The sequence below is a fragment of the Nerophis ophidion genome, linkage group LG08, assembly GCF_033978795.1.
Source record: "Nerophis ophidion isolate RoL-2023_Sa linkage group LG08, RoL_Noph_v1.0, whole genome shotgun sequence".
Lineage (NCBI taxonomy): Eukaryota > Metazoa > Chordata > Actinopteri > Syngnathiformes > Syngnathidae > Nerophis > Nerophis ophidion.
The window spans coordinates 52,548,477-52,566,363 of NC_084618.1; the positions used below are offsets into that span (position 1 = coordinate 52,548,477).

Here is a 17,887-nt window from a genome sequence, read left to right on the forward strand (position 1 = left end):
AATAATAATGACAATCGTGATAATTTTGGTCATATTAACCGCGATATGAAATTCTTATATCGTTACATCTCTACAGTATTGTTGCACACATCATTTCAAAATGTTTTACCATGAATTGATTACGTGGACACCGACTTAAAGGCCTACTGAAATTAGATTTTCTTATTTAAACGGGAATAGCAGGTCCATTCTATGTGTCATACTTGATCATTTCGCAATATTGCCATATTTTTGCTGAAAGGATTTAGTAGAGAAACTCGACGATAAAATTTGCCACTTTTGGTACTTCCTGAAAAAGCCTCGCTTTTACCGGAAGTCACAGACGATGACGTCACATGTTGATGGCTCCTCATATATTCACATTGATTTTAATGGGAGTTTCCAACAAAAACAGTTATTCTGACCGAGAAAACGACAATTTCCCTATTATTATGAGCGAGGATGAAAGATTCGTGTTTGAGGATATTGATAGCGACGGACTAGAAAAAAGAAAAACAAACGCGATAGCATTGGGACGTATTCCGATGTTTTTAAACACATTTACTAGGATATTTCTGGGAAATGCCTTATCTTTCTATTGTGTTGCTAGTGTTTTAGTGAGTTTAATATTACCTGATAGTCGGAGGGGTGTGTCCACGGCCGGGTGTTGACGCGCAGTGTCTCAGGGGAGTCGACGGCAGCTATGGACGGCACAAGCTCAGCTTTTATCCGGTAAGAACTGACTTATTAACCACAATTTTCACACCGAAACCTGCTGGTTGACATTTGGTCTGGATTCATGTTCGCTTGACCGCGCTGTGATCCATAGTAAATTTTCACCTCCGGGAATTTTAAACAAGGAATCACCGTGTGTTTGTGTGGTTAAAGGCTAAAGCTTCCCAACTCCATCTTTCTACTGTGACTTCTCCAATATTAATTGAACAAATTGCAAAAGATTCAGCAACACAGATGTCCAAAATACTGTGTAATTATGCTGTTAAAGCAGACGACTTTTACCTGTGTGTGTGCGTAGCTCTCACACTTCCTAAAACCCTGTGACGTCACGCGTACACGTCAACATTACACAACGTTTTCAAGACGAAACTCCCAGGAAATTTAAAATTGTAATTAAGTAAACTAAAAAAGCCGTATTGGCATGTGTTGCAATATTAATATTTCATCATTGATGTATAAACTATCAGACTGCGTGGTGGGTAGTAGTGGGTTTCAGTAGGCCTTTAAACAAGTTGAAAAACTTATTCGGGTGTTACCATTAAGTGGTCAATTGTACTATGTACTGTACTGTGCAATCTACCAATAAAAGTTTCAATCAATCAATGTCTTACACGCCTAGAAGAAAGAAAAGACATATGAATATATTTTACTTCTGTAACTAAAGAACCAGGTGCGTTGTAAACACTGTAGCTTGATTTTCTTCAGTAAAAATAAAACCACCTTGAAGTGTATTCTGCAGGCTAATCATCATACCTGCCAACCCTACCGGGACAAATTTTCTCCCGAAATTCACGCCCCCTCCAGCTCCATGCGGATCTGAGTGAGGACAGCCTGTTTTCACGTCCGCTTTCCCACAATATAAACAGCGTGTCTGCCCAATTAGGTTATAACTGTAGAATGATTGAGGGCGAGTTCTAGGTTTCTTATGTGGGTTTATTTTTAGGCAGTTTCATTAACGTCCTCCCAGCGCGGTAACAACACACAACAACAGCAGTCACGTTTTCGTCTACTGTAAAGCAGTTCGTCTGCAGTAAACACCAATGTTGTGATACTCTTAAACAGGACAATACTGCCATCTACTGTACATGCACCACAACACCTCCAAGCAACTTCAGCCCTTTACTAATATCCTCTTCCATTCACATCCCATCTCCCCGGATAGTAAATAACCTAATGTAAATAATCGAATGTATTTCTAATATTTATACTTGTTCTTATGCTATCTGAACTCACTATGTTCTCTGCTCGCTGTACATATCCTACTCACACCTACACTGTTTCAATGTCCATTTCTCTGTTGATGCAATTGTTGATGACTGAAGTACTGATATCAACCAAAGCTCCACTACCACCCCCCGGATTGTAAATAATGTAAACAATTCAATGTATATACTATGATGATTAACCTGTGTGATGACTGTATTATGCTGATAGTATATATTTGTACCATGAATTGATTAACGTGGCCCGCGACTTAAACAAGTTGAAAAACTTATTCGGGTGTTACCATTTAGTGGTCAATTGTACGGAATATGTACTGTACTGTGCAATCTACTAATAAAAGTTCCAATCAATCAATCATGCATGTGTGACAATAACATCTATGGCTTTTAGAGAGTGCAGTGTACAACTGCACACAAAACAGCTGTAAATATACTCCTCCCCTCTTAACCACATCCCCCGCCCACCCGACCACCCCGCCCAAGCCCCCACCTCCCGAAATCGGAGGTCTCAGGGTTGGCAAGTATGCTAATCTTCAGGATATTTGCGCAACAGTAAGTAGGCCTAAACTAATATTTACAAATGACTCATACAGTAGAGACCATAGAAAAGAAGCAAGACTGCTTATTTAACCATTACTTCTGTAGTCCCTGCCTGCCAATCTAGAATACAACTAGTTTCTTCATGTGACCATTTTAGTCATTTATTAGTCAACAAAAATGCTTAAAAAGGTGCCATATGTAATAATGTGGCCAGAAATGGTACTGCAATCACGGTCAAAATTCTGTAGTCCCCTCCCACTTGCCAGATACGCAGCCAAATCCGAATCCTACTCCAAGGAACTTGAAATGGCAATCAACCAGTCTTTCAATGTAGGTTTCTCTTGTTTATGCTTCTTACAAGATAGTTTACCAATCCTGTATCAGCTGCACTCTGGCAGAAGGCGGCTTACACCCTGGACAAGTCACCACCTCATCGCAGGGCCTACACAGATAGACAGACAACATTCACACTCGCATTCACACACTAGGGACTGTTTAGTGTTGCCAAACAACCTATCCCCAGGTGCATGTCTTTGGAGGAAGCCAGAGTACCCGGAGGGAACCCACGCAGTCACGGGAAGAACATGCAAACTCCACACAGAAAGACTGCAAACCCAGCCGGGCACACACACTAACCCCTTGAGATGGTCTGCAATAATAAATAGTTATTAAAAAGTGAGCAGCACGGTAGGAGAGGGGTTAGTGCATGTGTCTCACAATTTGAAGGTCCTGAGTAGTCCTGAGTTCAATCCCGGGCTCGGGATCTTTCTGTGTGGAGTTTGCATGTTCTCTCCCTGAGAGACATGCACCTAAGCATAGGTTGAATGTTGTCTGTCTATCTGTGTTGGCGCTGCGATGAGGTGGCGACTTGGCCAGGGTGTACCTGGCCTTCCGCCCGAATGCAGCTGAGATAGGCTCCAGCCCCGAAAAAGTTACAAGCGTTAGAAAATGGATGGATATTAAAAAGTGCTTTCAAGACAACTTCAAAGATGCGATGTCTGTTTATAGTTTAGTCAGCAAAATTTACACTAATTTTGGTCAACTAAAATGTTGACGATTTTTAGTCGACTAAAGTGTTGATGAATTTTAGTCGACTAAACCAATAATTTACATGACTAAAATATGACTAAAACTAAAATAAATTTTGGTCAAAAGACTGAAACTAAAACTAAATTAAAAAAACTGTTGTCGAAATTAACACTGGCCGGCGGTATGATAAAATAGAAACCTACTTGTTTAACAAGTGTCAGAATGTTCCCAAAAGAAGACAATTTCATTATGTGACATGACACCAGCATATCCAGCCTGTTTGAGACAACTGGTAAGTCGAAACCTCCTACAACAGTGACTAAAATAGCAATCTTGTTGTATTTCTCAAATGATCCTAATAAACACAAGTGTCATTTAAACACATACGAACATTGCCAACAACACCAAATAGCAGTGGAAAGTTGTAGTTATCTGTTAGATCCGGAGCTTGAAAATTACTAACTCTAATTTATTAGCAAGTAACATTTGTCTTCTACTGTATTTACATTTCCACACAACTAAACAAGCTGAAATGACCACAATCGCCCCCTGGTGTACGTGAGGCACACTGCGTATCGCCATCAGTAACATTAGAAATATCATAAAATTACAAATCCACGTGTCACTTTGAAAATGGAAGAAACTCAATTATTTCACAAATCAGACTAATTTAATGCATAGAAACATACTGACTGTAAAAAGTGACATGACGCCAGACAAAGCTGTACAAATCTTCAATGATTACTTTCAAACTACTAAAAATAACATTTATATCATGTGCTGCCATCTGTGTCAGTAGAAATGTTCACATTTCAGAGTGCAAAAATTCAACTTCTAACTAGAGAAAACATTTTGCAATAAATTGTATTTGAGCAACTACAACTGTGGTCCAAGAACCATTACCCTAAAAAAAAATCAAAAGATACTCACAAGTTACTCAATACTTGAGTAGTTTCTTCAATGAATACTTACCTACTTTTACTCAAGTAATTATTTGTATGATTACGTTTTACTTTATTTAAATGTATTTTATTACATATTATTCTAAAGGAATGGTACTCTTACTTGAGTACAATATTTGGGTACTCTACCCACTTCTGTTTAAGTAGTTGACCTGCCCAGTCAGTGAGTAGTCTATTAGAGATAAAATAGTACAAAATATACTACAATATAATAAAAAATATTGCCTTCTGCCCAAGTGCAGCTTGCATAGGCTCCAGCCACCTTGCAACCCAGAGAGGGACAAGCAGTATAAAATGGATGGATGGACGGATGGATTGATTTTCCCTTTGTTGTGATGTTTGAGTCCATTCACTTATAAAGCAGCAAAATATAAAAAGTATCTCAATGTACGTCATATCGAGCATGTTTAACACCATATGACTCAATTCATTCCCTAAAGAAAATGACACAGCGGACATAAATGTATTACTTAAAGCCTATTCTGAAACCCCCCACCCCAAGACTGGACATAAAAGGAACCGTAAAAAGGAGTATTACATCACTGAAAAAAATCATCAAACCTGCTGATTCATCACTTGCACTTTTTACAGGCTGATGCTGTTGCACTTGTTTGTAATCACCACCTTGTTCGACTCTTTTTAGTTGTCGCCCAGGGAGCCCAAATGTGTTCAAGTGTGGTTATCTCTCTAAAGCAACAATATTTGAAAACGGCACTGATGCTTTCCAATCATTAATAAATAGTTGGCACCCACATCTTGTTATCTAATGTCACTTCAACGGGACGCTGGTTGAGATGCCCGTCTGGAGGAAGTAAAACAGAACAGAATGACCACTCCTTGCATCTAATGTCAGCTTGACATCTAATGCATCTTTCCTATCTTATCTGATCTACACAAGTCTAGATTTGACTGAAGTATTTTATCATATGTGCAAAGGCTGGTACCTAGTTATCCTCTTCTCCCCACAATGTATGTTTGGCATGAAGCAAGCTGTCATTATCTGCACTGATGTACATGTTTCTAGGCAAGTTAGGTAACTATTCGTTATAAGATGAAATATGTAGATAAATTAATCCTTGAATTTGGAACAAAAGTGAAATGTATTTATTGTGCTGCAGTTGTAATTATCTGTACTAAAAAGAGGAAAATATTCCTTTAATAAATATTGTGATTTTTTTTGGGGGGGGGGGTAACAAGAAGATAGAACTAGTTTTGTACATCAAGCAATTCTCATGAAAATATGAGTTATCAATCAGGCAAAAAAATAAAAACATTTTTTTAAAAATAATGTCATATGGAACACAAAACTTTCCTGAAGGAACTTTTTAATTTTCCTGAAAGAACTCTCCTGAAGGAATCAATAAATTACTATCTATCTATATATCTATCCATCTATGAAGTACAATTGGATAGCACAAAGCTTGTCAGTAAGAGACAAAGAACATATTGTTGCCATATGCTTTAGAGCCATATGTCACGTCTAAATATGGAATGTTCCATATTTTAATGACATTGTTAGACCGAGGGCTCCACAATTAATCAATTTTAAGTCATAATTTGATTATTAAGTATGATAATGTTAAAAAAAAAAGAATACAGATAAATCATTGTTTCTCTTTACCATGTCCTGGTTTGACCTAAAAGAAGCAATTATTTCGAATATTTGTGTTATTTTAAATTTGTCCACCAATATTAAAAATTAGACACAACACCAATGAAGTGTTCAACCTCACTCCTACCAATGAGCCAAAAAAGAACAGGGAGCTGAAGGGGTTAACGGAACATGTGGAACAGAGTAAGAAGAGAAACTAGGTGAACTAATAAATGGAAGGTAGGAGGTGTGATGGAGAAGAAGGGTGACAAGAATAAATATTATCAAGTACTGAAAAGAGACTCTAAGGCATTGAGTGAAGGTGGCAAATTATCCCAAAAAATTATTGGTACAAGTTGTGGGCCTAACTTTACACCAAAGTTTGACATTGACAAATGACACCAGCCCTAAATCATCATGCTAATTAGTACTTTAAATTGCTAATTTATAATAACATATTTATATTCTATGGGCTTCCTCGAAAGCTATGAATGTAACACCCCAGAAGTCACTTTAAATCAAATGTAGTGGATATAAAGACTGTACCGGATACATGTACTATGTATTTTTGTGGTAGGTACAGTATGCACAATAACATCTACCGTATTTTTCAGATTATAAATCGCTCCGGAGTATACGTAGCACCGGCCGAAAATGCACAATAATAAAGGACAAAAACAAATGTAAGTCGCACTGGAGTATAAGTCGCATTTTTGGGGGAAATTTATTTGATAAAATCCAACACCAAGAATAGACATTTATGATAAATGATACAGTAAATGGGTTGTACTTGTATAGCGCTTTTCTACCTTTAAGGTACTCAAAGCGCTTTGACACCACTTCCACATTTACCCATTCACACACACATTCACACACTGGTGGAGGGAGCTGCCATGCAAGGCGCTAACCAGCACCCACCAGGAGCAAGGATGAAGTGTCTTGCTCAGGACACAACGGATGTGACGAGGTTGGTACTAGGTGGGGATTGAACCAGGGACCCTCGGGTTGCGCACGGCCACTCTGCCACTGCGCCACGCCATTAGAACGGCAATTTAAAATAAATAAAGAATAGTGAACAACAGGCTGAATAAGTGTACGTTATATGACGCATAAATAACCAACGGAGAAGATGCCTGGTATGTAAACGTAACATATTATGGTAAGACTCATTCAAATACCTATAACATAAATAAGATGTTATACGTTTACCAAAAAATCTGTCACTCCTCATCGCTAAATCCGATGAAATCTTCTTCCTCGATGTCGATTCTAAACAACTCTGCCAACTCCAAAGGTATGCGCCGCTTCCTCTTGTCGTTTTCTGCTGCATATTTCACTACGTCCAGCTTGTAATCTGCAGTACATGATTTCCTTTTCAGTGCCATTTTTGTTCAGCCCTTCTCAGTTTTTATAAGTTACCGCCAACGTTGAAACGATCCATTTTAATAGCTACAGCAGTAGCATATAGCATATAGCAGTTAGCATCTCATGACCCACAATGCACTTCTGCCATGACCCTCCCCCGCCAAATTCTTATTGGTTGACGTGTGTGTGACGATTGCTGACATTTTCTTCGTCTCTTCCACGAATTAGATAATTAATATTATTTGATATTTTACGGTAATGTGCTAATAATTTCACACATAAGTCGCTCCGGAGTATATGTCGCACCCCCGGCCAAACTATGAAAAAAACTGTGACTTTAATCCGAAAAATACAGTAAATGTATCTTCTGCTAAGGATAGTATACAGTATTGTGTGTATGTTTTAATTAATTTTCAATTAAAACCTGATTTAAAGATTTCAGTGTGTGTATGTAAGTACTTTTTGAGCATGGTTAACAATACAATGATTACATGAATTACCGCAATAATTGGGGTCACATGAAAATATTAAATGTTTATATTGTTAAAGGCCCAAATGAGATTTTCTTATTCAAGCGGGGATAGCAGGTCCATTCTATGTGTCATACTTGATCATTTCGCGATATTGCCATATTTTTGCTGAAAGGATTTAGTAGAGAACATCCACGATAAAGTTCGCAACTTTCGGTGTTAAGAGAAATGCCCTGCCTCTACAGGAAGTCAAATACGATGACGTCACACGTGTGGGGGCTACTCACATATTCACATTATTTTTAATGGGAGCCTCCAACAAAAAGTGTTATTCGGACCGAGAAAACAAAAATTTCCCCATTAATTTGAGCGAGGATGAAAGATTCGTGTTTTAGGATACTGACAGCGACAGACTAGAAAAAAAAAAAGATTAAAAAAAATAAGTTAAAAAAAAACGGATTCCGATGTTTTTTGAGACATTTATTAGGATAATTCTGGGAAATCCCTTAACTTTCTATTGTGTTGCTAGTGTTTTAGTAAGTTAAATAGTACCTGATAGTCGGAAGGGTGTCTCTACGGGTGTCTTGACGCGCAGTGTCTCAGGGGAGTCGACGGCAGCTATGAACGGCAACCTGCTGGTTGACATTTGGTAGGGACCCATGTTGGCTGGACCGCGCTCTGATCCATAGGAAAGTTTCACCTCCAGGAATTTTAAACAAGGAATCACCATGTGTTTGTGTTGCTAAAGGCTAAAGCTTCTCGACTCTATCTTTCTACTGTGACTTCTCTAATATTAATTGAACAGATTGCAAAAGATTCAGCAACACAGATCTCTAAAATACTGTGTATTTATGCCGTTAAAGCAGACGACTTTTAGCTGTGTGTGTGTGCAGCGCTCATATTTCCTTAAAACCTGTGACGTCTTGCGCACCGTCATAATTACAAGACGTTTTCAAGACGAAACTCCCGGGAAATTTAAAATTGTAATTTAGTAAACTAAAAAGGCCGTATTGGCATGTGTTGCAATGTTAATATTTCATCATTGATATATAAACTATCAGACTGCGTGGTGGGTAGTAGTGGGTTTCAGTCGGCCTTTTAATGCCGAGTTGTGTAGACTTGACCTTAGTAACCTTGTAGTTATATGTAGTCATCTTGTTTTTTATCAATATTTTTTAAAACAACACAATTTGTGCAAAGTACTGTACATGTTTAGCAAAATTACATATACTACTGTACAAGATAAGTTTATAATATGTTATTTTGTTATCCTTCCTCCTATAATCTACTTATTTATCTAATGTATTTATTGCTACATTCAAATTGTTATCAATGGCGATAATAGAGGTGATTATAATTACCGTACTCTTTGTTAATGATAATTGCTATTAATGCTATATTTATATATTATAGTGTAATAATGATTGTTTCCAGGACTGTATTAATACGGTTTACTTCAATAGTTTGTTTCATGAATACTGGTATCATATTTGTCAAGACTGTTTGTGCTGATGTTGCTCTGCTGTTCTTGAGTTTTTGTTGTCTCTCGTTGTCTTGTTCCACTCTCAACCCCACAATTCCCCCTAATTTCAATACACAGCAGGGGCATCGCCAGACATATTTCAGTGGGGCATGTGCCCCACTGTTGATCTGCAGTGCCCCAGTAAAAATTTCACCAATAAAAAAAAAAAAAACGCTTCAGAGTTTTAAGTCGACATAACATAGACAACAGCGCACATACTACTTAGTATGGTAATTTATTGCTACTGTATTCACTCCACTAACAATGAGCACATGGCTAATTAATATGGTAATTTATTTACGTGTGGATCGAGACTTCGGTTGAGGGAGAGAGAGAGAGAGGCTGCAAATCACTGCGTGAGGTAGGTAACGTTAGCCAACAACAATTTGTTAATTACATTATTTTGATTTTGATTTGACTCAAACTGTAACTCCTAGATGGATATCAGAAAGTTATTCGCCCGCAGCAATGAAGAAGAAGCGAGGAATAAGAGATGTAAGTGAAGTCCTAGCTAGCTAGGCAACATCATTGTCTTAAGTTGATGCTAAGTAAGCTAACGTTATTCCTTGTATCAAGACAAACATATTCATTTGCTGTACGAGCTGTCGGGGGAATTTCCAATCAACATGAAACATAATGTTGGTTATTGTCTGCTGGTTCTGCATCAATGATGATTTGGAGTAAGCATGTGTGAGTTGAGTGCTTCTCAAATGGTTTATCTTCAGGAAGGAAAACATTTTTCCATATCATCAAGTCATGAGACAATTTTTAAATCATTCAAGTTTATTTCACAGAAAAATAGCACAGTAGACTTGTCTTGTTAATCGGTGCGACTTTGACTAAAATAATATTGTTTTGTCATCAGAAAAATGGCTACAGCTAAAGCATCTGGTTTTGTTTCCAGAAAAAATAGTAACATTTCTGTATTTGTTTTCAGAAAGATGGCAAAAAATATCGGGTTTTGTTGCCCCATTTAGATTTTTTTAAAATATATTTCCATGTCTGTCCTGAGTCCTTGTTAGTCGGTTTGCCTTTTGCTAAAATATTCACTAATAGTCACTAGAAAAAAGGCTAAAATAATCTGGTTTTGTTGCCACAATTTGATATTTTTCTCCCTAAACTTTTTTTTTTTTCACGCACACATCTGACTGAAAATGACAGACAATCCACTTTTATGTCACGGCCCAGCAGTTGGGAACCACTGGTCAACTGTATAACAGTTACTGTAATATTTCCATGTTTGTCCAGAGTGATTGACCACTTTGCAAAAATGAAAAGGAGACGTTCCAGTTTACTTCTCAGAAAATGATTCCCTGAACAGACACACAACAGTTGTTCATTTATTCTACTACTGTGGCTTTATTGTTTTGTGTATATTTTAGTTTTGTGTATCTGAAATAGGATTAGCCACATTGCCATAAATGGAAATTAAATAATATAAAAGAACCCAGAGATGTAGGGGTGCTTTATTTTTTGTTTTACTTTTGTAGATGTTAAATTTGCAGATGATTACTGCAATATATATTTCAAAAAGAATGATTGCTCTTCCTTTTTGCTTTTACCAGTAGCAGTTCAGAAGTCTGGAGTAAAAAAGTGCACAAGTAGGTCAAATGCATTAGTTAATTTCAGGTAGTTAATCAAAGATCCATTCAACATAATCTGATATGGTTTCATAGTTTAAAGCACTATTTATGTATTTTTTATGATAAATAAGTGCTAAAAAATTTTTTGCTTGCGCGCTTTGCACGCTCACATGAATTATTTGTGCCCCAGTACAGTATTAGGTCTAGTGACGCCCCTGATACACAGTATGACATGAAATGCATTTTAACTAAAAAATATATATTTCTTAATTACTACTAAGAAAGACATGCTGGTTTGATTTTTTTTTTTATCCCAAAGCATGTTTGGGTACTTGTCTTTAGTTAAAAAAACGATATCAAAAAAGGTTAGACATCACATAGATAGGTATAGTAGCGTATGCAGGAAAACTTTTTATTGTATTTTTGTCTTTCTGCAGGTATCAAAATGGCAAAAGCTAAAAATAATCTATCCAGACATCATTTGTCAATGAATTTGTGCATTTTGCTAAAAAGACATGCAGCTAATGGTCTACTGCTATGCATATAAAGTGACAATTAGGAATGGTGCAGGTCGACCATGATCCTCAGCGTCAATTACCAAAGGGAAAATAATTGTCTTCACATGTACAAGGAGGGCGCTACATGTGGAAGTGTGACTGTGGGCAGCATGAGTCACCAATAAAAGGTTATTTGGAGAGGAAAGCAGCTGCTGATGGGGAGAATCAAATTTTAAAGTTATGGGCCAACGCTTATCTTGAGCTTTTTAACTAGCAAGCCAGATTATTGCAGAGTTAAACTGTAGGTTTTGGATTTAAGGTTACATTTACCTTGCTGGGAATTTGCAATTGTGTGTATTTCTCAAGTTAAAGGCTTACTGAAACCCACTACTACCCACCACGCAGTCTGATAGTTTATATATCAATGATGAAATATTAACATTGCAACACATGCCAATACGGCCTTTTTAGTTTACTAAATTGCAGTTTTAAATTTCCCGAGATTTTCGTCTTGAAAACGTCGTGTAATGATGACGTGTACGCAAGACGTCACGGGTTTTAAGGATATATGAGCGCTGCGCACACACACAGCAAAAAGTTGTCTGCTTTAACCGCATAATTACACAGTATTTTGGAGATCTGTGTTGCTGAATATTTTGCAATTTGTTCAATTAATATTGGAGAAGTCAAAGTAGAAAGATGGAGTTGGGAAGCTTAAGCCGTTAGCCACACAAACACACGGTGATTCCTTGTTTGAAATTCCTGGAGGTGAAAATTTACTATGGATCAGAGCGCGGTCAAGCGAACATGAATCATGACGGAATGTCAACCAGCAGGTTTCGGTGAGAAAATTGTGGTAAAAAGTCGCTTCTTACCGGATATCAGCTGAGCTTGTGCTGTGCATAGCTGCCGTCGACTGCCCTGAGACACTGCGCGTCAACACACCCGTGGACACACCTCTGACTATCAGGTACTATTAAACTCACTAAAACACTAGCAACACAATAGAAAGATCAGAGATTTCCCAGAATTATCCTAGTAAATGTGTCTAAAAACACCGGAATCCGTCCCAATGCAATCGCGTTTTTTCTTTGTAACTTTTTTTTTTTTTTTTTTTTTTTAGTCCGTCGCTATCAATATCCTCAAACACGAATCTTTCATCCTTGCTACAATTAATGGGGAAATTGTCGTTTTCTCGGTCCGAATGGCACTTTTTGTTGGAGGCTCCCATTAAAATCAATGTGAATATGTGAGGAGCCATTAACATGTGACGTCATCGTCTGCGACTTCCGGGAGAGGCAGGACGTTTGTCTTAGCACCGAAAGTTGCAAACTTTATCGTGGATGTTCTCTACTAAATCCTTTCAGCAAAAATATGGCAACATCGCAAAATGATCAAGTATGACACATAGAATGGACCTGCTATCTCCGTTTAAATAAAAAAATATCATTTCAGTAGGCCTTTAACTTCTACATTAAATATAATGACAGTAACGGGCAAATTTATAAATGCAAACGCATCTGGGATGAAAATGATGAGTGATGCAATGTGCATTCAATTTGGGGTGATATATGTATGTAAATCTATGTAGTGCAGAGTTTTCCCTGGAATGACAAGATACTTTGGTGGTGGGGGCGTGGTTAGGATCCTGGTCACCATGACGTCATCATATAATTTCCATAATTTGCTATGATGATAAGATATTTTTTAAAAATGTTAAAAAAATGTACATATTTTAAAACAAATCTGTGTCATCATTAATTAGTATTAACATATATTTTTAGATTTTATCGTTGGGCTATATTTTTAATCATTGCTGCTTATTGTACAATTAATTTGTTGAGAATTGTCGAGTGTCCAGAGACTTTTAGTTACTTTTTCTTTATCAAAAACGACTAGCAACAAATCTAGACTCCTTTTCTGGTGTTATTATAGAATTTAATTGTGATTAGAGACTCTACTTCTGTCCCTCAATGTCCTCAAAAAAATGCAACCTGCAGCGAGCATGACTTCACACTTGCTTTGCACTGCTGCTCAAGCTGGACTTTCTCCCTTTAAAAACCGCCACTGTCCTCTTAATATTTGCACATTTTGTAGATCGCTGACTGCGGGTGTATCTGGGATATGTTGAAGTTACGTCCACATCACAGACATTATGACTACGCTCCAGACAATCACATGCGTCTTGTTAACGTCATCACAACATCCGGTTTCGGCAGCGCTGTTCACAGTGATCAAAGTTTTTTTTCGGCGGCTAAATTTTCGGGGCATCACAGTCAATATAGTGCAAATAAAAGGCAAATAACTGCCTGCCCATCTGGCTCGCCAAAGCTTTTTATTTGGCCTGTCGAACATCACCCACATAGGCTTAATCAAACCATTCAAACTAGGGTTGATCATGTTTGCAGTACCCCCGCCACCCTGCAGGATTTCATGGCTGCAACAGGTGCCAAAGTAGTTAGGAAAGGGCATGTTCACCACTGTGTTACATCACCTTTTCTTTTAAATACACTCAGTAAACATTTGGGAACTGAGGAAACTAATTGTTGAAGCTTTGAAAGTGGAATTCTTTCCCATTCTTGTTTTATGTAGAGCTTCAGTCGTTCAACAGTCTGGGGTCTCCTCTGTCGTATTTTATGCTTCATAATGCGCCACACATTTTCGATGGGAGACAGGTCTGGACTGCAAGCAGGCCAGGGAAGTACCCACACTCTTTTTTATGAAGCCACGCAGTTGTAACACGTGCTGAATGTGGCTTGGTTTTGTCTTGCTGAAATAAGCAGGGGCGTCCATGAAAAAGATGGCGCTTGGATGGCAGCATATGTTGTTCCAAAACCTGTATGTACCTTTCAGCATTAATGGTGCCTTCACAGATGTGTAAGTTAACCATGCCTTGGGCACTAATGCACCCCCATATCATCACAGATGCTGGCTTTTGAACTTTGCGTCGTCAGTCTGGATGGTTCACTTCCCCTTTGGTCCGGATGACACGATGTCAAACATTTCCCCCAAAAAATTGAAATGTGGACTTGTCAGGCCACAGAACACTTTTCCACTTTGCATCAGTCCATCTTAAATGATCTCAGGCCCACAGAAGCCGGCGGCGTTTCTGGATGTTATTGATAAATGACTTTCGCTTTGCATAAGAGAGCTTTGTCTTGCACTTACAGATGTAGCGACAAACTGTATTTAGTGACAGTGGTTTTCTGAAGTGTTCCTGAACCCATGTGGTAATATCCTTTAGAGATTGATGTCGGTTTTTGATACAGTGCCGTCTGAGAAATCGAAGGTAACGCTCATTCCATGTTGGTTTCTGGCCATGCCGCTTACATGGAGTGATTTCTCCAGATTCTCTGAACCTTTTGATGATATTATGGACTGTAGATGTTGAAATCCTTACATTTCTTGAAATTGCACTTTGAAATAACGTTGTTCTTAAACTGTTTGACTATTTGCTCACGCAGTTGTGGGCAAAGGGGTGTACCTCGCCCCATCCTTTCTTGTGAAAGACTGAGCATTTTTTGGGAAGCTGTTTTTATACCCAATCATGGCACCCACCTGTTCCCAATTAGCCTGCACACCTGAGGGATGTTCCAAATAAGTGCTTCATGAGCATTCCTCAACTTTAACAGTATTTATTGCCATCTTTCCCAACTTCTTTGTCACATGTTGCTGGCATTAAATTTTAAAGTTAAAGATTATTTGCAAAAAAAAAAATGTTTATCAGTTTGAACATCAAATATGTTGTCTTTGTAGCATATTCAACTGAATATGGGTTGAAAATGATTTGCAAAAACTTATATTCCATTTATATTTACATATATTTACATCTAACACATTTTCCCAACTCATAGGGAAACGGGGTTTGTATTTTGTATTTGTAGTCGTATTGTTTTTTTGTCTGAGGGTAATTTTGCCGATCAAACCTTTTGAGGTTGCGGGGGGCGCTGGCGCCTTTCTCAGCTACAATCGGGCGGAAGGCGGCGTACACCCTGGACAAGTCGCCACCTCATCGCAGGGCCAACACAGATATACAGACAACATTCACACTCACATTCACACACTAGGGCCAATTTAGTGTTGCCAATCAACCTATCCCCAGGTGCATGTCTTTGAAGTGGGAGGAAGCCGGAGTACCCGGAGGGAACCCACGGGGAGAACATGCAAACTCCACACAGAAAGATCCCGAGCCTGGAATTGAACCCAGGACTGCAGGACCTTCGTATTGTGAGGCAGACACACTAACTCTTCTGCCACCGTGAAGCCTTCTTTAATACATGTAGCGCTAAATTTGACCAGTACAGGACAACAACGCTAATTGGCATAAGTCACATACAGTGTGTGCAATGTTTGGTGTGTGAATGTTGTGTAATTTCTCTATGTGTTAACATTTGTACTTTACTGTGTGACTGTATTAACACTAAACCTTCTTTTGTATTTATGTAGTTTATACAATGGACATTACACTTTTGTTATGTTTAGTTTATATTTTTAATCTTACAAACCTAAATGAATAAAGTGTAAAAAAATGTAACTAAGGAAGGAAAATAATTCAAAAGAAGGAACATCAATTCTCAACAACAACTGGAGCTTCCTTTTCTACACACGCTGGAAACGAGTAGCGAAAGCAGAATAATAAATATATTGACAGTGCAGTGTGATAACCGATGTGTTTAATTCGCAATTAAGTAAACACAATCCCAAACAAATATAGCCTGGAGAGGCACTATCTGACATAACGTCTACGCACCATAAAACAAATTAAAATGACACCCATTTAAATCTATTACAAGAAACAGGGTTGGGGTGGCAGGGGCCTGGGGGGAACAAGCGCTTTTCGCGTCGTTCTCGCCAGTTCGAGGTCCTGAAATGGCTGTCAAAGTGTCCCAACTTGGATTATATTCCCAGCCATCTGCTTTTCAGGTGAGAGGCATGATTTATGATCGAGAATAAATTTACAGGGAGCAAGGAAGTGAGGAAGCAGCAGACCACATAATGATGTAAACATAGGCACACAAGCCTGTGATCACGGCGTCGCCATAAATATTTCATATGCATTAGCGCTTGTAATAACAATATCACTAATACATCACAAAATGTAAATTTAATATTATCGTCGTTTTTTAATGGTTATTTTTCTGATTTTATGGGCAGAATAGTGGAGCTTCCATTGGCTCGGCTGTAAGCAGACTTTTATTTACGTGTATTCAATATTTAGAATGCATATATGTGTATATATATATATATATATATATATATATAAAAAATTACTTAACATGCAGTTGGCTTTTCGACCCTTGACCAAATTTTTATTAGCCCAATGCGGTCTCCAAATCAAAAAGATTCGGACAACCCCTTCTATACAGTATATCTGCATTCATACTGTAAAAACCTGCTGGTGGTAAAGTGTTGTATTTGATTTGATCTACATTTTTCCATGACCCCAAACACCCATCCGTGCCTAAAAGCGGATTATCAGAGAATGAGAAACTGTTGTTGAGTGTCTGGGGGAGCACGGAGCCAAAAGTGTTTGCACGGAAAGTAAAAACAGCTAGAATTGGGCCTGTTGTTATCATAAGATTGGCAATAAAAGTTAAAAATAACATCTGACTTTTAACTTCTTCTGAAGGCTACGGTACATCATATTACTTATTTTCAAGGTGTGGCAGCTATTATTTTGCCATGGAAGTACGCCACCATCAGTTACATTGAGGGGTGATCCCTCTTATGTGAATATTTTAAAAGGCTAAAAAATGTTTTTAAATATTTATAAAGACAAATAGTTGTGTTATTATTCGTGACTAGTGTCAACATTTCTGCTTTTTTAAACTTTAGAGGTGTTTTGCACGCTTTTCAGGGTTGACGGGATAGTACAAAGTACAGCAGCAAAGTCACTAGGTTGGCAACACTGATCCATCCTGCCACGTCTTCTTATAGTCTGGCAGAACAGGTGTGTAGTAGATGTGTTAAGACGGCTACGGGCCACCACAAATAAATGCACATATGGATAGCAATGAAATATGCTTGCATGCATAAGAGCAGAGGTGGAAAGAGTGATAGATATTGTACTTTAGGTCCTACCGATCATTCACCGCTGTTGGTACGTGGATTTTCTTGCTTTTTATTTGTATTTTTAATTGCAAAATAGTACAGTACTTGTAATTACAACTACTGCAATGTGAGTAAATAATGTGTTAGTTGTTTTCACCTTTGCACATGAGCAATCAGGTGTGAGGCCCAAATTTTTGTGTGTTCATGCTTCGTGATCTTACCGTACTTTATTCTGTGTTTTAATGTGGGTATTTTCTTTGGTTACCCGTGGGTTGTAGTAAAGGGTTATTTACATAAAAAGGCTATACTTTTTCCAACATTATTGTTGGCACGTGTGATT

General features: G+C 38.0%; 1 protein-coding gene across 5 annotated transcripts in view; it reads right to left on the minus strand.

Moving 5' to 3' along the window:
* The window catches only part of pemt (phosphatidylethanolamine N-methyltransferase), a 93,618-nt gene that overhangs the window by 73,092 nt on the left and 2,639 nt on the right, over nt 1–17,887 (minus strand). Inside the window, exon 3 of one of the 5 annotated variants that reach the window (XM_061908878.1) lies at nt 613–680. The exons of the other annotated variants lie outside the window; for them this stretch is intronic. Coding sequence (XP_061764862.1) covers nt 613–680 — 68 coding nt within the window. The remainder of the gene's footprint in view (nt 1–612; nt 681–17,887) is intronic. 5 annotated transcript variants of the gene reach the window in all.